This window comes from Platichthys flesus, chromosome 19, assembly GCF_949316205.1.
Source record: "Platichthys flesus chromosome 19, fPlaFle2.1, whole genome shotgun sequence".
Lineage (NCBI taxonomy): Eukaryota > Metazoa > Chordata > Actinopteri > Pleuronectiformes > Pleuronectidae > Platichthys > Platichthys flesus.
In genome coordinates this window covers 14,495,283-14,517,075 of record NC_084963.1, presented here as the reverse complement: position 1 = coordinate 14,517,075, position 21,793 = coordinate 14,495,283, and the positions used below count along the sequence as shown (strand labels likewise).

Here is a 21,793-nt window from a genome sequence, read left to right as displayed (position 1 = left end):
CGCTCCGCTGAGCTGTGATAAAGCCAGAAAAAGTTTCAAACTGATGCTGATGAGATACTGTCAAGAAAACTAAACTGAGGTGACAAAGGGGAGACAACAAAGAAGTGAATGATGCAGCGATGAAAACAGCCTGAAGCAATATTCACTAAAAGCTCAAACACGACAACTTCAGACGTAACGGGAATAGACACCCATTTCCAGCAAAAATAAACTAGAAATTTAAACCATAAGCATTAAACTTTATTTAAAGCTGCAACTCATGATCATTTCTATTATTAGATCATTTTCTCAATCAATCCCCAAATCACCAGGTGACCAACAGACCACATCTGCAGCTACAATATGTTTAATACCCTGACCCATTCAGTAGCTTGTCCAAGAAACACTTCAGCAGGCGTAATGGGGAAAACTGTGATCGAACCGCTGACCTGGTTAGTGGACGACAGCTCTACCTCCTAGGCCGGAGTGACCCAGTTTAACACCAAAAGTGGAAAAAACTAAAAAGAATGCATCTCCTTAAAATTGACATTTAACTGTTTGTTTGGTCGATTAAACCAAATGAACAGTCGCTCAGCTCTAAATTTATTATTCACACCTCATCAGCTTCCAATAAGATGTTTTTTCCTGTCATATCTCATATTCTCATGTTTACACATGGATAAAATGCCCAGGATTGTTGTACTGCGCTGAAAAGACCAACGCTGTGGTACCAAAAGTGAAGTGAAAACCAGCTATTTTGGATAGATGGTACTATCTGAGCCCAAACAGCCTGCTGTCATGGGAGACTTAGCTCCTACTGTGGTAGACTAATCTCCTCGTGTCTGTAGTGCTCGAGACTGAGGTGGTTGTATTGTGCTTCCCTTCAGAATCGGTATGCTGGGAAGCACTGCAGGGGATACATGTAAAGGATTAGCTCGAGTTAAAAATGTAATACAGGCTGGGGCAGCAGGAGGAAAATCACCTTCCTGTCTGGTCTGTGTCTGCGGCATATTATGGCTGCAGGGGTCAATAGTTCATCGGATGAGCAAGAAGCAGAGAATTAGTTAACCTCTGTGTGCTTCTATTATGTCTCGTCTGTAACACATGGCAAGATAATGGTCGGATTTTCTGGTTCTGGGATCCATTATTTCTCAGTGGAGAGAATAAATGTGTGTGTGTGTGTGGGGGGGGGGGTTGAAATACAATGGTGTTATTTGCACTAACCTTGGCCTTGCCCGTGCTCTGCAGAATGTGGACCAGTGCACACGCCATCTCCTCCTTGTTCTTGACGCTAATCCCGGGCTCGAGCACCGAGCACAGCAGCATGTAGTTGTTGGTGGTGTACTCTGCAAACTCCTTGTACATCTCCATGGGAAGGATGTTCATACTCTGATAGCGCGCCTTGAGGCGGATCATGGGCCCTGAAGTCTTGCCCTTAGGGGGGCTGGGCGTGCTCACCGGATACCATTTCTCCACAAACTGTCGCCCGGTAACCGCTGCCACGGGGATGTTGACGAGTCCGATGTAATTGTTTTTGTCTTTCTTCTTCTTCTTGTCTGTGTCCTTGTAGAGGTGGGCCGTGATGCACTTGACAGCCGGTAGGTTATTAAACTCAAAGTGCTCCCCCCAAAACACATTGTCAGTCTTGAGCTTGCAGGTGGTGCGAGCGTAGAGTGAATCATCCAGACACAGCTCACAGAAGTATTTCTTTTTGGCGGGGAGATCCTTGGCCTCGATGATCCACAGCCTCAGCAGGTTCTCCACCCGGCGGCTGTTGTCCTGGAGACAGAGAGGATGATAGGCTCGGGTTTAGTGAGTGACTTTTTTGCCAATACCAGTGAAATCCCAAAGAAAAAAAACCCACCTTTACACAAGACCAAAGGCATTGTAGATGAAAATGCGCCTTTTGGCTAACTCTAACTAATGATCAATTTTTGTTATAAACTTTATAAATAAACTTAATATGAACCTAAAAACGAATCAAGACTGAGTGAATCAAATAACTGCAGAAATAAGGTGATAACAATCAATCAAAGCCTGCCTCAACTGGATTTTTAAGTTTCTCAATTTAAATATAAGTACTTTCAAGACAGTACTTCAAGCATTTCATTGACTCAACTTTAAAACTGACTTTTAAAGCTAAGAAATCTCACACCTACATTATTCCAAAGCACTAACCCATTCTTATGTCAGAAATGCTATTTGCCGTGAGAGGGGCACATTCTTTTTGTCCCATTATTGAGATTGCCTTGAAGACAAGTGCTGAAAATGAAGAGAGGAAGGACATGAGGAGCTAATAATGACATAATTAGAAAGAAAACCAGAAGCCTCTCATAATAAGTAGGCCTTTGGATGTTTGAAGTGCTGGTAGTTACGCTATGAAATCTCAACCTTATGTGGATGCTTTTTATATGACAAAAAAATCTTTTGTGCAATTAAATTAGATTCATCCACAGTGTTTCCATTGCCATTAACCATTAAATAGATATATATAATTTAATCCGTAGAACATTACATGTGTGGATCAAGAGGATCATGGCCTTTTTCAATCTGCGGCTACAAGAAACATTTATTCCCCCTCCTGCATCCTCTTTTTCTTGAGTAGGGCCAGATCCTTCCACTTCCCCTCACTCTAAATTCCCACAGTTTTCGCCCATTTATCCATAAATGTCAAGTCCCTCAACTAATCTAACTATCTCACATTCTTGAACAAAATCTCGGGGTGAGGTGACTCTGGTTTCATTTTCAGGTCCGTTCTCCACGAAATCAAGAGAGCGACCCCTCCTGCAGACACTGACAGCGATAAGCAATCGCTTCCATTCCTTATTTATCTCCCCAAATGATGCCAGATACCTCAACTCGTATGATTCATGTGCCGAGTCAGTGAGCACGTCCTAATGGAAAGGACGGCTCCTTCTTCTGAAGCAACTCAATGAAAAACAACCATGTGTCATATACATTTTGTTCTCAGTCAACTGATGTTCCTCAGACTCTGTAGTGTTAGAACTCCACAGAATTGTTCTCCATGAAGATCCAGAGTTGGAATATATTTTTGGTCACACGTGTGATCAGTGATCGGTAGGAGATGAACTGTGCAGGTTCAGCATTAACCCCACATCTGGCGTAAAGCTACAGAGAAGGGCCAAATGTAATTCACTCTGAGAGTTGTTTGCATGTTGACGACTCTGTCCATTGCTTTGTTTGTTTGCTTGCTGTCAGCAGGAATACACATCTATTTCGATTTGACGATGGCACATGGGCCAAGAAAGAACACATACATTATTTTGGGGGGTGGACTGGACTGGACAATGGGACAGATCAGGGAATTTCTGTTTAATTTATGTCACATATTCAATATCATAATTCCATAATACATGGATCTTGATTGATTGAAATAATTAAGCATCCTAAGGGACTGATGTTCATGAGTGTGTGAATTTTGGTGCAGGTCCAAATTAAAATCCATCTAGTGGATTTAAATGTGGTTTCACAAGGGAACTGTTGGGCTATGATGGAGGTAGTCACTCCAGTGGATATCATTCTAGTTTATTTTACAATTACTAAGTTGCACTGCTTTCTTCTCCAACAGAAACAGAAAAGAGACTTCAGGGTGATGTTAAGATAACAAATAGTGAGTGAAAGCCCCAAACAATTTAACAGCTTGAGAGATCTGTCTGCCTCCTGCATAATGTCCTCTCAATGTTCTCCCTATAGACTGTGCATAAAGATGGACGACATGACTGCTCCCCAAAAGTGAATGTGTCTGAATCGCCGCCTGGTGACTGGCTGCAGCATACATAATAAATCCCTCTTTCTCCATATTAGTGGATGGGACATGGATCAGATTAAAAAGTAACAATACCCATCAAATATATTTTGCTCAATGACTGTTTTCGCCATTTTGAGTATTTCTTATCACATTCAAGTTTGTTCAAGTTTAGATTTTTTCAGTAAGTTTGTTTCTATTTACTTATCTGCTATAATCAGTGTATTTATTTGCTAACCATTAAGTCCTTTTGGAGCTAAATAAGTTTTATGTGGAAATAAATAAATAAATGACAAGAACATTCAGCTACTTAAATAGATCTCCATGCTGTCACTTTGCTTGAGAAAGCATTTCCTTTACTTTGATACTTTGCTTTCATCTTTGGTCCAATCTCTGAGAAGCAGTAGAGTTGACAGTGGTAACTGCAGTAGAAGCAGGTGAAGTGGTAAATTGTGTGACAAAAAAAACTGCTTAATCTCTTTAAAGACAACTTCCTTATCGATCTCCAAAGAGTTCCATCTGTTTCCAGACTACGCGTTTGCCAGAAAAAACACTGAGCTGCATCTAATCTCTCAAAAATCATAAAAGACGCAAAGACAGACAGAAGCAAAGCATCCTCGCCAAATGAGATAAGGGAAACTCGAACGCTATTAAGAATCTTTTTCATCCTAAAGTTCTAATCAGAGGGTAATTTGCTAAATAATGACAGATGAGGAAGCAAAGAGATCTGGACTTTTTTTATTTTTTCCTCTGCCACAGCTGTGTTTGTCAAGATTACATACAGCGTTGATGCGCACGGGAGGAAAACACTTTCGGAGTCTTTGTGTTCTTCGCTGCGACCTCTGCCGCCAAGGTGCAGCGAGAGCACAGCTGGATGCAAAAGTCAGGCTCTGTTGTGGCATGACTTACGACATGATGTCAACACCTTATAGCCTTCGTCTGTGTAGCAGGGTGCGGTTTGGAATTAGGACACTCGCAAATGAGGTGATTAGTGTTGATTACTTCACACGGTCTCATCGCTCCTATTTACGTTCTCACCTTGTTGGGTTGCACCGCTCGCCGCAGATTCTCCATCCATTTGTCTCTCTCGGCTGACGAGCGGCAGGAGAAGCATTTGCTCCCCGTGGAGGTGGTGACCTGCCGTCGCGACGCAGACAGAGAAAGAAAATTAGAGCTTTAAGGATTAAACCCCTAATGCGTAACAAAGAGGGAGAGGGAGTGGAAAAGAAATTGCTTTGACAAAATTTCATAAACAGCAGTTCTGTGACTGCAAATAAGCTTATCGAAAATACACACACACACATACAAATATGGGATAACATGAGGAGCCTGATGATGACTTGGCAGAGTTCGGGAGTGACTGAATGGACAGAGAGAGAGATGGCTGCTTGGCAGACTGGGTGATGACTGAGTGATTAAAAAATGCACAGTGCAAAAAACTCTTTGAAAAGACAAAATTATGTAATGAGCAGGATTATACCGATTAGTAGAGATTATGGGATACAACAGGGTTCAGTCATTTCTCTCTTCAGCTAAGGCCAGACATTTACTCATCTGCGGACATTTTCCTGAAATTTTTGCGGAGGGACTTGAGAATGCAAATGTCAGAGTCAGGTGCTCCCGGAATTTTTACGGAACTTTTCCTGCCAACTCCGTAAATGGTAAGAGTAAAACGTCCCAGAAAATGTGTGACTGAGCCCATTGAATTGGAATTTGGAACAGAACACAGCATCACAACTTCGTCTGACCCAGAATCCTAAAGCAAACTGCTAAAAACTTTTTTTTTAATCTGTAGCTTCTTCACTGCATAAACAGAACTTTAAAAAAGTGGCAGCATAACAAGCTGTAAACACGGCACTCACACTGGGTATGATCTCCTAAAGTTGTTCCAGGCACCGTGTAATCCACAGACCCTCTTTACAAACCCAGCAGATGTGGGCAATATTACGATTGATATGGAGTCACGTGTCTGGCTGATTAATGTAGGTTCAATATTCTCAGGGTTTTGATCTCCAGCAGTTTGTTGGTTCATTAGGGGATATGAATGCTCCCCCTTTGTTCTCCAGCTGTCGTTGCTAACTTTGCCTCTGCCACATTTCACCGGTTTGTTGTCCAAGGTTTTTATTTTTCAGTGTTTTTCAGCCTCTTCATTAAGAGTGTTTTCTGTTTAATTATTACCACTTGTTTCTTGTACTTCCTTGTGTTTATGTTTGTCTGAGCTGTTTCGGTGTGGCATGTTTTCTGTTTCCTGTTTTATTTTGTAGGCCCTGCTCCGAGTGTGTGTTCCTCACCTCCTGTCTCTGTGATTGGCAGCACCAGTCCTCATGAGTCCCACCTGTTTCCAATTGCCCCTGCCTTCCCTGTGTCTGTATATAAGTATCTGTGCTTCCCTTTGTCCTCGTCGGATCGTTGTCTAACTGTCATTATGTCCTGTCCTCCTGTGTGTCTGTATCCATGTCTCCTGAGCTCCCGTCCGCTTTTGTCTTTTCAGTTTTGATTTTCGAGATTCCTGCGTTTGTTATTTTTACGTAAAAGACTTTTCATTAAAAATACTCTTTAGTTTAAAGTCTGCATCCTGGGTCCACATGCCTCCCCAATCCTGACACACATGGTGCAGTGCAGGTTGTGTACGGAGAGTTTTTTAATATTTTCCTGCAGAAGTCACTGTCAGCTCTGACTGAAGACAACGTTGATGAAATAACAAGACAATTTTCCTATACCTTGCATTGGTATTTTATGTGTGTCAGACACTTCTCTAATATGTCATATTCAAATATTGTCTAAATAATTAATAATTATTTTAACCACCAAATAAACGTTGGCGTTTAAAGAGTGCCAAATAAATTTTCTGAATGTAAATACCAAAGCAAACCCAAACAATGTGCTTAAAGACACTAAAGTTACAAAGAAGGTATTTTATTCATTGCTTTTGATGTTGATATGTGATTGAACCGAGATCATTTTATGAAAGTGGAGCCAGTAGTGGGAATGTTGTGACTGTGTGTATGTGTGTCCTCTCACCTCAAAGCAGAAGTCCTGCCCGAGGATGCTCATGTGAACGGGCTTGATGATAACCTCGTCCTCCATACTTAGGTCCAGAGCTTCTACAGCGCTACTGGGGCTGAGCAATGACTCATGGGAGCGAGACTCCTTCAGCCTCGGCATCAGATGAGATCTAAGAGAGGAGGGAGAGAGAGAATTGAGTCACCCTGCAGAGTCTGAGGACAGGAAGTGGGAGAGGGGGAACATATGCGCCGCACGAATTATCGCGCGTCCGTGGTGAGCGTGAAAGAAGAGACAGGTGTGAAGTGTGAGGCTGACGACGAGAGGATGCTCCACTTGCCTCAAAGTCAACAAGTTTTCAGCAGGATGAGTAAATCAACACGTGTTCATTAGAGCGGAAACAATTCAGAAACTGAGACCGAGACCTCCAAGCAAACATTCAAATGGTGAAGGACCTGCATTCAGTCACGCTTTGCTGGTCTTAATGACCACTCCAAGTGCTTTATAGTAGAGTTGACTTTCACCCCTTCACACACAGTCACATAGCACCTCTATATCTAGCGCCTGGCCTATCAGTTTGAGTGTTCCGCCCCATGTACACTTCAACAATCAGCCTGGACAAGCTAATAATCAAACCACCAATTCTCTGATTCGTGGATGACCCACTCTACCACCACCCAAATCACAGTCTCACATCTTGATAAGGACCATGGAGCTGGGATATTCCAAACCCAACCTGCCACCGCAGCCTTTTCAGCTCATTACTTCCCCAATGTAACAAATTATTTATTAATTTCATAATTAAATGTAAAATATGCAACTTTGACCACTAGGGGTCTCACAATCAAATCAAAACAACAACAAAAGACCTGGTTTGTCATTTTGAAGCAGCGTGGGATCATGGGAGTTGTTGTCTTCATCACCACTGCAGATGAAAAAATCTACCTGACACAACAAATCATGCTCACATTAATATTAAAGTTGTATTAATGCTACACAGAAAACGGCAAAGAATAATCGTGATCCATTAAGTGACCAATACAAACAGTGGAAGAAAACAGGCGACTGGCTACCTGGCTAGCAGTGTGGTTTTTCTTCATCATAAGTCAAAGCTCTATTTTAATTTAGGTTGAGCTATATATTTATATGACACATTAGAACCTAACTGCATGTGGCATGTGTTTATTCTGGTCAAATCCTGAATGAGTCATAACACCTGCAGTAAAAGTTGTGCTGATTCAAGATAGATAACAACCCTGAGAAAAAATCAAAGTCGAACCAAACTATCCATGCCCATGCACCGCTTCTGCTAACGGATGCTTTATGACTTTTTATGCAATGAGTCAATGAAAAGACAAGGAAGATCAAGGAGTCAATCCGCTCTGCAAACTGGTGGAAACACTACAAATAGGCAACGATTTGTATCATTGATTATCATGAATGGTCAGACTTGCACTATTTTCATGATGTGATAATGTTTCACGGTGATAAACCTCACACTCATCTGAGGCTCATTTAACAAACACACACCACACAAATAGCATTCTCAGAGCGGATATTTATGACGAGAGCCCAGAGTGCACTTTAGAAAGCATTCTGTATCCTCACAATGACAGCCCTCGAGCCCTTTCTCTTGGCCATTCGTCAGGCGGAGAATAGAAGGAGACAAAGTAAAGAGCTTTCTGCTGTTTGCTGTGTTTGATGTCGCCCTACTTTCTGTGTTTTCAGAAGAGTTAGAGAGAATGACTGTCACCACAAAAGAGCAAGTGCGTCTTCATGCAGTGATCTTACACATGTGGCAGCGATCCACATCATTCAGCTTATTATTAGGCCAACGTTAAGCTTCACAAACACGCAACAATTAACAAAGAGCTTAAAGGGGGGGGTTAGCAATTTGAATCCAGTACACTTGGTCGAATCCTGCTCAAATCCAATGAACCAGTAGGCCAGATGTGTGTTGTCCCTGTTGCTATTGTTTGTCGTGGCTAATTCCAACATAATTCAACTGTTTGCATTGAGCATTGCAGCTTCAGACGCTGTTTCCGACTGGCTGCGGGCCATAGCAACCACACATTGGTATAACGTCCTTAGAGCAGTCAGCATCCAATCACATTACATTGGTAGTGCAGCGGATATGGTACAGCAAAGGCATGCTTCTTGAAAGGCAGACAGACACTGCTGCGCTTTGAACGTGTAGTTTGTGCAAAAACAGAGGGTGTATCTTGGCTACCATTAATGCTAATGACGCCTTTAGCCCGCCATCGACCATACCCGTGTTCTCGTCACTCTCACAGTGATAAGAGGTTGAAGAAGCTTACTATGCTGGTGGGGGTTGTAAACAGCTACATACACATTAGCCCCTGACACTCAGATACTTACAGGAATGCAGACGATACAGGGTCAATTGCTGATGTAATGAGAGAGAACATTCATTCAATAGTGCCCTCTGTGGACGGCTTACACGCTAATCTCATGCATGTGTCTGAGCCTCTGTGTGGTTTTGTGTGTGTGTACTGTACATCTCTGCTGTGGACTAAAAGAAGAGCATTCCAGGAATAACATGCAGCAGCCGTAATGACAGATTAACAGCCACATGCAGCCCTGTTGTACAGTCGGACAGCTTTGTTGTCAAATCCACCGTCCAATGCAAAGTAGATAATAATCTGTCCACCCTTCTTCGCCCTCGCTCTGTTTTCAAGCAAACACACACACACATATGCATATGCACAAATCTCATCTCTCTGAAACACAACATGTGCAAACACCGCTAGGGCAGCTTTACATATGTGAGCATCCAGTTTCAGGAGCTCTTAGCCTTTACCAAAGCTGCAGAGGATGCAATGTTTGCAACTAGCTCTGCTTTGTGATTGGCTGACTGGGTACCGGGCAGAACAGTGAGCGAGTCAAATAAAAGAGGAGGAGGGAAATCGGGAAGATATAGAAACTGTGTCTCTACTCTCAAAACCTCCATGATGATGTCTACGTGTTTTACAAACAATTGAACTGAAGCAAACTTGTGCCATCATTATCAAATATTCTTATGCACTTGCATATTTCTAATATATAAAGTATATATATAAAATATGGAATTATATTCTGCATGTTGTGATATAGAAATATTTATTCTGTTGAAATGCTCTTTTCTCTCAGCATATCATAAGATAAGAACATTAGTGTCAGTGGAAATGGTGGGAGTAGTAACTGATGAATAATAATGCTCGCCTGTATCTGCATGGTACTGTATTCAATTCTACTGTAACGTGTAATTTAGAGCCTTTTGTGCGCCACTTTGTAATAATGACAATGAACGACACGTCTGGCAAGTGAAATCTCATCATAACTTCTGCATAAGCCGAACCTGACGCTCTGTCCGTGTCAGCCTCCGCACACAAGCAGCATTACAAGCAATGACTGTCATCCTCATGTCCTCATTTTTCCACACTTTGGTTCCCCTCCCCCAGCATCGCCTATTCTCAGCAAATGTGCGGTGTCCTTGACAGCCCTCCAATACTGTGTTCCTCTCATTGAGTGTTTACCTGAGGTGAAGGGGGGTTTGTTTAAGTTAAGTGGATTTTTTTGGTACACAACTTTCCATCTCACTCTTCCACTCCCAGTTCATCTGTTTAACTTTGTTTATCTCCCTTCGCCTCTCTTGGCTACCAATTAATCCATCTCTCCTTGTCCCCAGGGCTTCGTTCTGGCTATTTGAATGTTTCACATATTATGTAGAAGATACACAAGTGTCTGACGGTTTGGAAACTTCCACTGGCTCCTCACAACTATGTACAGAGTAGAAGGGAATATAATGAAAAGCTCAAACTATAAAGAGCAGTTTTGTCAAGAGAACACTGTATAATACTATGATACAATACAAACAAAAATTTGCATACATATATATAGATAAAATGTTTGTGTGAAAGTTTCTTCATCCAAAGAGACACAAAGATGTATTTATTTCATTGATGAATTTTCTGCTTTGAATTTGTTCATCTCTACATATTCACGTTCAATCTATGGTATTTTTTTTTTTATCAGGGGTTGATGGAGAAGGAGGTACATGAAAAAAAGCCCCTCCATCTGGACTCAAACTATGGATGCTGGTTATGTGCACGGATACTATTCTTTATTTCTGGCCTCCAGTTCGAAGGACACATGGCAACAGCCAGCATGGCATCAATGCTTTGATTATAGTAGATAAGGCAAAATCAGCGACCACAACAACAAGGTCCGTCCCAGTCTTTAATTCCTTACTTTCATTTTTGATATTTCACATGACATAACAGCTCCCATCACAGGTATACAGACCTACATAGCTTAAAGACCTAAAACCTCCAATTAGTCAGTTAGAAATGAAGAAGCCTTTTGGATAAGAGGTGAAACGTCTTCAAGAAACACAAGCAAGTCAATATGCCTTCGTACTAGAGTACAGCTTCTAAGGATACCATGACCTGAACGGCTGAGAATCTTCACAGACTTTGTGGCATTTGGAACAGACTCAAAAGAAGTTTTGATAATGCAGAGAGTTATTATATCAATACATTTCTGAATAATTATTTATCTGTATTCTACCAGCACATTCTGAGAACTAGATGCACTGTGCCCTGCTGAGGTTCAATAGAAACCCAGTTAGGAGCGAGCTCCGCAGAAAGCAGAGCAGAGTAATGCATTCTGAGTGTGTCTGGACTGCACCCAGTGTGCTTTGTCTCTGCATCCTGTAAAGAGTTCATCTGATAGCTTGTCTGGGATCTGATATAGTCTGAAACCATGGGCCTATATAGGCGTTAGAGCACTTAGACCCCTGACACACTGACTTGATGGTTGGCTGGCTGCACCACGAGGGACTATTTTTGCACCGATAGTTGAAAACAGGCTGAATTAATGTGGTGCGGCTCCAAATAACAGCACTTTGAAGGCCTGCAACCACCTGGGTTGCATCACAAATATGCATTGTTCCAACACAATCACATTCGCAACACCAACAGCACATTATAGCACATGTGAAGCGGTGTTAATCTTTACATAATACCCTCTTTGTGTTGCTCCTCCACTCACGCTACTGTGCAGTAATCATCCAACACACGAACTTACCCCAAAGACCATAGTTAAGCTTCAGGCCTAACCTAAACACAACAAGCACTTCTCTCAGGAGAGGCCCTCACTTATTTCCAGAGCTAAGCGACCTGATGTTAAGTCTTCTTGCTAACAGTTTTTCACCGTGGCTACACAGTGTTTACACAGCACTTTGCTTTGCTGTTAGAGCAGCATCTACAACAATCAATACGCTCCCCCACTCACAGACTGGCACAGCAATTACTTGTTAATAATGCGCTCGACCAAATAAACACATGCCAGGCAGAGGCGTACAAAGTTTTGGACGAGTTCTGTGGCTCCTGCTCCTTTATGTGGACTTACTGTCAATTGCTTTGGACATTAAGTGTCAGCTACATTAATGGTATGTTAAATACAATCTGAACAAATAATTACTCAAACATAATGAATGCAGCCCTTCAGGGGATGAGGACACAGTGAATGGTTTGAATATGAAAATGGTGGAAATCATAAGCTAAAGTTTGTGCCTCCATATATATATATATATATATATATATATACATATATATGACCAGTGCATCCTTATCACAGAGCATAACATTAGTTATTCCAAAAAAATATGTGTTATTTAATGTTTATGCTTCTTCAATGGAAAAAATACACATTCATTAACACGCGTACTTGAGTTCAGCATGTTAATGAGCCAGATGTAGCCAGGCAGGCTAGTTTTCATCTGCAGGTTTGATCTAAAATAAAAATAAATTGCATTTTGGTGTACCGTTTTGGGGTACCTGAATAAAAGAGGGAGCCCAGTTATAACAGTCACAATAGGTTTAAAATCTATTTAGCACTGTCACGTAACAGCAAGAATGTTCTTGGTCTGGATCTTGGTTTGGCCGGGGGCCTTTCAGCATTTACATGCTTCATCTCATAGTCCAAGGACACCCAGATTGGGGTTACATCAATTGGAGATTCAAACTGACTGTCGATGTGAATTGCTGTTTGTCGCTATGTGTCAGCCCTGGTGACCTGTCCTGGGTGTACCCTGCCTCTCAACCAATGTCAGCCGACCTCCGCAACCCCACGCATGGATCAGGACTGAATGCAATACTTTTCCATGTGGATGCTTTGAGTTATCCTTAAGGAAAGTTTGTTTATAAATTTTTCAGGAACTGCTTGGCTCTGTGATGGGCCAACACCTTATGTTACTGCATTCCGATATGTTATCTGTAATCAACAAGCCAAAGTCCAATAATGAAAACACAGACCACAAAGACGATGCTGATGACAAGACAAATTCATTCTCAGCTCAGATAAATAATGATGAAAGAAAATGTGCAGAAATGCTGCCTGCAAGGGGGTTTGGTGAGACCTGAAGCCCAGTGGTTACACTAGTGCAAAGTTTTCACCAAATTTATTCCTGCAACATTCTCTGAACAGCTGCATCGCCATGTAACACGGTGCTCAAACTGACAGGCTCCATCCAGCCAGCAACACACCAGCCACTCCGCTCGCACCTGGGCCCCAACTCAAACATTAAAGCAGGGAAAAACAAAACAGTTAACGGTGGAACTCCTGCTGTGTGCACGATCACACTGTAATTGTTCAAGGTTGATGATAAACCACACACACCGCAGAGACAGGCAACTGGACAAATCAGCCATTATTCATGCATCAAGCCCCACGATAAAGGGTCCATTATTCCCACTGCGTTGGCGCTGACTCAGTGGAAAGGACCACAGGCTGTGATGAAACAACCAAGTGTCTGTCACACTGCGGAGTGCTCTGTCACTGGCTGATCGCTCATTTGAACCAAGCAGATGTGGTTAGTCCTTCTTAATTCTCACAGTGAATAATGAAGCACCAACAGCTCGGAGACGAAGTGAAAGTCTTACTGCAGTGTCAGTGTCAGATTTACGTCCTTCATTCGCATGTTTTTCAGCGATACAGTGGCATTTGGAGTTTTGTTAGGCCCGTGAAAATATATGTTTTGGTGCATCAACCTGCCAGCTGTCAAATGTCATCTGCACAGGGGTGCCGGAACAGCTGGATGATGGGTAGCTGGAGAATATAGACAACAAAACAAACATCTGGCCCCACAGCAAGCAGCGAGAAGGAAAAGAGTAGTCAAGAGGAGGTGAGGGGGAAGAGACGAGAAGGATCCTGTCAGACGCTACTGGTGCAGAACGAAGGATGTGTGAGCGGAACCATTGACTTGTGGCTACAGGCCTCCAAGCCCAAAATCCAATCAGGACGGGTAGGAGACCCCTTCAAGAGCAAGCCTCACTCACTTTCAAAGGAAGAAACAGAGCAGAGGAAGGACGATCTCTGGAGACAAACAGAGTTTGAGGTCGGGGTGAGTTGGAGGAGATGTAGCTAATGTGACAGCCTCAACTACCATTCCTTTTACCAATAACCCCTCAGAGAAAATCTACACTCATCAAAGCTAGACAGACACTATCAATACAAAAGCCCCGGTCAACCTTCCAATCTGAGACCTCAGTGGATGTCTTTGCAAACCAAGTCTGCATTTTTCATGCGGATTTTTTATTTTGTCAGCCAAACCTTGCACACTGAGTCTGACGGGGCCTTTTATTCTATTTGTTCAGGAAAATTTCAGTCGGAGATAAACTGGAGTCAAACGGTGAGGATGATTTTGTGGTCCTCTCACTTCTTGAAAAGTGAAAAAGAATATATTAGGTCCATCCAAGCCTGAGAAGCCGTCAGGAACAAGGAGAATTTAATCTTGTGATCAAAGATTGAATTGTCAATTGTCCCGATCAATCCAGTTGATCCAAAATGGTGTTTGGCATTATGTCTAAGGTACACAAATACATAGATAAAGACACACACACACACACACACACACACACACACACACTATATGCCTATAATTTATCAAGCTGAGCAGTCAAACAACTCTCTGGAAGGCCCTTTGACAGAAGTGGAAAACCCAGAAAATCAAAACTGTTTACTGAGCGACAAAAGTTTCAAGATCGTTGTGTTAACGTGATTGGCACAACATGACGTTATTTATTTAACACTTTTGTTTGTTTACATTCTCAGACAAATTATACTTGGTGTGCAAAGACCTAAATTGGCTGTGCCGAATGCCCATTAAATCAATAACAAAGACAGCTAGGGAAAAGAAAAAGGGAAAATATACATCGTCGTTGCCGTCAGTCTAGCTCCAGTGCATTAGTGCAGTGCAGCACCTGTGCTGGTTGACGGCGTCGGATCTTTAGGCTCCTACACTGCCGGCGGACTAATGCACATGACACAAAAGACAGATTATGCTGTGAAGAGGGGTAAAGAGAAAGAGACCCTGCCCCAGGCATCACTGCACCAAGTAAAAAATGAAGCTATAGTGTGACCACTTTTGTGAAGAATAATAAGAGGCGGTTAGAGCTCCATAGAGGGGAACACACATTAGCTTAGAATGGAAGGAATAGCTCCGCACAAAGATGGCCTTTCATTTACAGAGAGGAAGGAAGCTTTTAAGGACAAGAATGAGACGCATATAAACATGCGCACACGCCTCCCTGACAAATACACACATGCCAGACATAGGGAACGAAGGAGTTAGCTTTAGCATTTAGTATCTCCTAAATAATCAGCCCTTCTAGGCCCCCTTTATTATGAGTCTGCAGGGATGCCTGACTCAGAGCTCTAGCAGACATGCTTCATTGTGGGAAAATCTGGCTGGTGACTGTGATCAGGTGGTTGGAGAACAACTGTTGGAAGAGCTAACTCAGACACACACAGCTTGATTACAGTGAGAGCGCAGCCTCCTACTAGGCTGCGAGGTAATTCAGTGTAACATCTGCTAGGACACTCACTGCGGGGGACAAAAACACTGCAATGAGAAGCGGCTCTGGAGCGGCTCCGAGCCGATGCTTGAGTTCTGAGGTCATGTGCCGAGAGTCGGAGAACAGAACAGCTGGTTGCGAACTGCTGGTCGCAATTTAGCATCTACAAAACACAGCACGTGAATTGCCTGCAATGATCTGCGAGGACTGTTTACGTTTGGTAAATATTTGCAGCGATTTCATTGGAGGATTATTCTGCGGCCGCCTCTGCAAGATTTGACACATGTAGTACATCCTTTTTACATCTCATTCCTCTTCCCTGGACAGCTTTAAGAGCCACGAGTCCACAGTCACTAGAGCAAATAATGATGCTTCTACAGTTCAATGGATTTTTATGACACCACACTATGTGTGAGTGTGTGGTAGTGTGGGTGTTTGACCATCGCTTTATTCACACTAATTACATTGGGAGTGCGGCAATTAAAATAGGACAATCAACACATCGCAATTGCAGGAAAATTAAATTGAGGTCAAAGGTCAGCCCAAACAGTAACTCCCTGAATAACAGCTAAAGTCAAAGGGCGAATGTCATACTGATGACTGATGGCCTTCTGGGAGCCAACCGACGCAGTGTGATCGGTAAATTAATTTAAAAACTATTCACTTATAATCTGACTTGTATGGGGAAAAAAAACCATCATGGTAGAATTTGGCTTTACAAGAGTAAATATATCTGTTTTAGTCACACAGCCTGGTGGAGCGCTGTCTCATGACTCCTGACACACAATGTGCTGTGACTACTCACACACATGTGGTTTCCCCCGAGCAGGAAACAAAAACACTCAAATTCACGTACAGAGTATAAGGGCCATAATGAGAAAATAAATTTGATTTTTGAGAATAAAGTCTTAATACTACAAGAACACAGTCGTAGTTTATCAGAAAATGGTCTGGGATTGAAGGAAAAAAATACATTTGTAGTAAGTAAGTAGTAGGAGCTTCTACTCCTTGGAGGGGAACTGGAAATATATATTATCCTATTTATTTGTTCACTAACAATCACAGAAATGAGGGAGAGAGAGCTGTAAAAATAACTGTCTATTTAAACAATGAATTTATGTACAATAATGCCTCATGTGTGAAATATGATAAATATATTGCACTGTACTATCACATACAATATTTACTAATCCGATAAATATAGAAGTACCAGCATCATGACAAATGTTTTTTAAGTCGTTATATTATTTTCTCTTCTTTCTACTTTTCTTGACCAGCTGAGCAGAAAAATGAGACCAGCTCGATTGTTTCTCTGTCCGACATAACTTCATTACTAAAACCCAATATTAAGGGGTTTCTCAGTTACACCAGTGGGTCAACAATTGATGTGTTTATTGTATATTTACACTTAAAAACAGCATTGTTTGTTTGTGATAATTATAGGGCCTTTAAAAAAACACCATCCAAACGCAGTCCACTTTGAAACTGCCAACGAATAACCTCAACAGGTCAGGACTGATTCATTATTTTGAACCGAGGATAACGGCACTCGCAACAAAGAAAAACAGACTTTTACTTTTTACTTTGTTATTCAGGGAACCTTTGACCTATGAATTCTGAACAAAAATACCACAGCAGAGAGGAAGAGTGGGAAGGGATGGAAGGCGGAGGAAAGGAAAATACAGTTGTCACCAGGGATACTGAAACGACCGGACTAATCGGGCCAAGTGTCTACCCAATTAACTGATATCTTCTGGCTTCGGGCCATCCAGAAATCCTCACTGTTAAAGCATGAAGGGTGATGAGGTGTCAGTGGTTTGAAAATGTGTCCCTTACCATATTTACTTGAGAACGCACTGCAATGTGATAAGCTGTTTATGGTATTACTCTAGACATGCGATTAAGTCACAAATACATCTTTATGTTGACTTTGGGATTACCCATTTCCTAATCCTCATTAGCCATTATTGATCTAGCATTTAAAGCTAGGGTTGGTAATCCTGGAAAAAAGAGTAAGTGCAGGCTACACTACAAATATGCAGCCGGTACATCCCACCTCCTCCGACTGACCCTATCATCAAAGCTACGCCCCAAAAACACTAACACACACTGACTGACAACTGCTAGAAGATGACTTTACCGAGATTTGCTCGCTAACTTCTGGCTATCGCCTCTGCCTCAGTGGTGTATATCTCTCCATCTTGTGAAGATTATATGCAGTGAGAGCAGGGGCAGGAAGGTCGGGGGTACACCAGGGTATCATTTGCTCCGAAAGAAAAGATTGGTCTTATTTATTACAGTCCTGCAAGGACCTGCAAAGGACTTTCTTTATAGGGACATTGAAAGGATTTAAAAAAATAACAAATTAATAATATTATTTATGAAACAAACCTTACCTTTTAACAATATAAATACAACTCTGCTGTAACCACAAACATGTACAGCAACACTATTTGAGACAAGACAGTCACATATTGGGGTGTATGAATCAGACTTGATCATGTGGCCGAGAATACCTAAGGCAAGACAAGGTCATGAAAATGGTTTGTGCCTCTGTGCTAATGTGCTAGTTCCTGTGTGTAAAAGCACACATGACCCTGCTGTGTTCATGTACTGTATCTTTACAATAAATTCACTCTATTTGTTAAGCTTGAATTGAAGAAAGTATAAATTAGACGCAAGCAAAATGTAAAAATAAGCCTATTCTCTTCCATAGCTGTGAAGCGCTCAGGGCACTGATAACAGCATGTGCAAAGAAGTCGAGGAGATGAGGAAGTGTGTTTTTTCACTTCTTGACCTGAATATTCAAACATCCCTGTGGCATTGGACAAAGAAACCGGCAAACACTCAAGTTCACAAAGAGAACAAATACAAAACAAAAAGGGTAGAGACTTTCTTCCCACACAACACAGCACAAAACGTCCATATATAAAACAATCTAGCCTGTGATCTCTGCAAATGCTACTTTTCTCACTTTGTTGCATTTTGTATTAATACTACAATTAGACAGGTGAGGCAGATTTAGCACATTATTAGTTCTAAACTTTAGAACCACTGTAGCCCACTGTCAATACGGAGATCTAAAGCCAAGATCTGCCTCTGGCACTGAATAGTTTTCATGTTCAAGTCTAAACATATCCTTGGTTTTCTCCAAGCACCTTCCTCTCCAAGCATTAAGCTGCACTGCTTTTCCCCTCCTTTTATTTAACTCTCCAGACCTTCCTTTACGTTCAAACCTCATGTAGACAGTGCCTCCTTATCGCCAAAAAATAGCCAGATAAAATCACAACGTATAGGCCACGACCGTGGGTGGATGCAGGGACAGAGGTTTTTGTCAAACCACAGCGTGCAGCTGCAGCTGTAACCCTCCACGACAGTGAGCACAGCTATGAATAAAGCATTAAAACAAAACGACACCTACGATCTACTGAATATGTGAAACATGGTCCAGCAGAACCTCGCCGAGTTAGATCCCCGGGACGTGCAGCTTCCCTTTTCCGTCACATTCCTCAATAGTGGCTGGTCTCAGTGTTTTCCCGACTATTTTTGAGTCTCTGGGAACGTGGCTGGAGCCTCTGCCCTCAGAGTTAAACCACACCACTCCCAAAGGATGTATAACACACCCCTCTCCACTTCCCATTTAAAAAGACAGTGTTGCAATTTAGGATAAGCCTGCCTATAGCCAAGAGCAACATTGTATTACCATGAAGTAATGCTTAAACCAAATTACATGAGCATTTAATGTTAAGGGTGAATTTCTAAATAATGCATCCATAAAGAGCTATTACATTATTCTGCAGAATATACTCTACACTATAGCTACAGCTAGCTATGTTGGGCTTGGAAATTGCAAAATAATGAAACAAAATGTGTATTCATATATTGCCAAAATAAATAATTCATCTAAGGTACCCTGAAGGACAGTCCAGACTCCCACCATATCTAATATTCATGAAAGTAAAAGAATAATCAACCCAAAAAAGGGTCAAGTAGGGAAGTTGCAAGCCTCTTACAAAGTTATTTGGGTGCTACTTGCTGGGAAATGGAGCAAAGCTCGATATTTTATTCTTGCTGAAGTCAGTCCCTAGGATACACAGTTGCTCTGTCATCTTCAGATCTGTCCCCCCTGCTTTTTCTCACACTGATGTAGACCCCAAGTTGGCAGCCAGGAAGTGAGCCTGCCTCCTCCCCCTCCTCCCCCTCCTCCTCCTCCCTGCCCGTTTCCCTGTAAGCAAGAAACAATAGCTCTGCCTTCAGCACCACACTCTGTGGGAAAATCCTGGGTCCTTGGCCGGATATTGGGAGTCAAAGAAAAATCTGGGGAAAAAAGAAAAAGAGGAGGGAAGGAAGGTACGGAGGAGAGACAGAGGGAGTGAGGGAGAAGTGGAGGAAATGAGGACAGAAATGAGCCAGGTTTGGGGAGGAGATTCGCTGCCAGATGTATCGTATGGTTGTTGTTTTGCGCATAGCTGGCGACTCAGTGAGGGAAGACTGATGTCACAGCTGTCAAGAGACGCTTCAATTAAAACTGATGTTTGAGCTCCGAAAAAAAAGCCAAAGACCCAGAAATGCCAGTCATCTTTGAAAAAAATACTCTAAAACGGGTCCAGTTTGGCATGAGCCAGTTTCATTATTTATTTTCCTGAAATGTGTTCTTGAACGACAAGAGGATTTTTCGATCATTCAACAGTCTGGAGAAAACATAGCCATCATTATGTTAAAGAAGGGAGTGGAACTCCGCAGACGTCTGCGATGATCAACTCGTTCTCACTACACACAAAGGAGGTCACTGTGCACCGTTCAGTGTAAAGGTCTTCGCACCCTATTATAAGTGGACGGGTTCTCCAGCTCCAAAACAATTTAAATATCATTTGGGAGGTGAAACTGGAGGTGGTGTAATGTACCTGTGCGCCTCCGATGCAATGGATTAGAGTTGCTTGCTCTTATCACGTAGTAAACAGGCCTGCATACCTTGCTGTTTTGGAGAATGGCTGGGTAAAGGTTAACTACAAAGCCAAGGCAAAGCTGAGAGACTAAACACTCAAGGGGATTTCCTCATTCCTCTCGCCTGGGTCATGATAATATCATACTTCACAGGGTTGTTTGGAGTGTGACTGCTCCCGAATATAATGCAGGAGGAGGAGAGGTTAGTCTTCATGTGGAGGTTTGTTTGTAATCACTGCAGTCGGCGAGGAATGCAGAAAATTATCTCAAATCTCCATTATTCATAGGAAAATGCATTTTGAACAATGGGCTTCTGTACTCAGAGTCATGTGGCTCCATTTACAACTCATTTTACATTGTCACGTGTACTTGCATTAGTGTGTTCAGAGAAGTGCATGCATGCAATCTCATACACACACATACGAAGTTTGTATTCCACGTGACATTTTGTGAGAAAAACCTATTTCAAATCATACCAAGAAGTGTGTGGGTGGGTATGTGCCGGGGTCCTGAGCCAAGTATGCAGCAACAGACAGGACAGGGTCATGAGAGAGTGGGAGAGACGGGGCCCTCTCTGCTCAATGCCTGTCTGCAGGAGCCCCCGCCTCTGAGAAGTTATTCCCCTGCTAACAGCTAACCCTGTTTAGCAGAGCACCACCTGGTTGCACAGAGGTAAAGACGAAGAGACAGAGAGGCAAGCGGAGGGAAACACATTCCAGGCAAGCTTCCACAAGCATCGCAGAGAGGTGGGTGGCGGACTGAGAGAGGGTGAGACATGTTGGACAAGGAGATGTTGATAGAGGGAGGAAAAAAATAAAGACGGGGAGAAGAGCAACTCGATATCAAATCAACACGCCAATGACTCATCTGGAGAGAATATGAATACGACGGCAAGGAGGATGATTACCAAGAGGAGAGCCGGAAGAATAATTGTTTATAACATGGCAGTAAATCTGGGCTACAAATTATTCCGTTTCTTTTGACATTTCTGCTGCTAAATATGAAAGTGTCATCTCTCCACAGACTGGGCAATATGATACTATATATAATGCAAATGAAGTGAGGTTGTAGGACATGAGGAAAAAATGTCAACAATGGCAGAACTTTGAAAATAACTACAGGCAAGGAACAGGTTTTTAATGTGAGTTGGATCCTGCTGAAGGAAAAGTAGAGGACTGTGTGGGAGCCCTTTCTTCTGAAGAGGTATATTATCAACACATCTTCCACCGTTGCTATTTTTGTC

General features: G+C 42.3%; 1 protein-coding gene across 7 annotated transcripts in view; it reads right to left on the bottom strand.

The window, feature by feature from the left end:
- dab2ipb (DAB2 interacting protein b) overlaps positions 1–21,793 on the bottom strand; it is a 128,585-nt gene that overhangs the window by 27,041 nt on the left and 79,751 nt on the right. For 6 of the 7 annotated variants that reach the window (XM_062412761.1, XM_062412762.1, XM_062412756.1 and 3 more), the window contains 3 exons: positions 6,767–6,920; positions 4,784–4,882; positions 1,204–1,758 (listed from right to left, as the gene is read on the bottom strand). In XM_062412761.1, the coding sequence (XP_062268745.1) occupies positions 1,204–1,758; positions 4,784–4,882; positions 6,767–6,920 (808 nt within the window). Of the gene's footprint in view, positions 1–1,203; positions 1,759–4,783; positions 4,883–6,766; positions 6,921–19,027; positions 19,121–21,793 lie in introns of those variants that run through there. The other variant, XM_062412759.1, reaches the window with a different exon arrangement.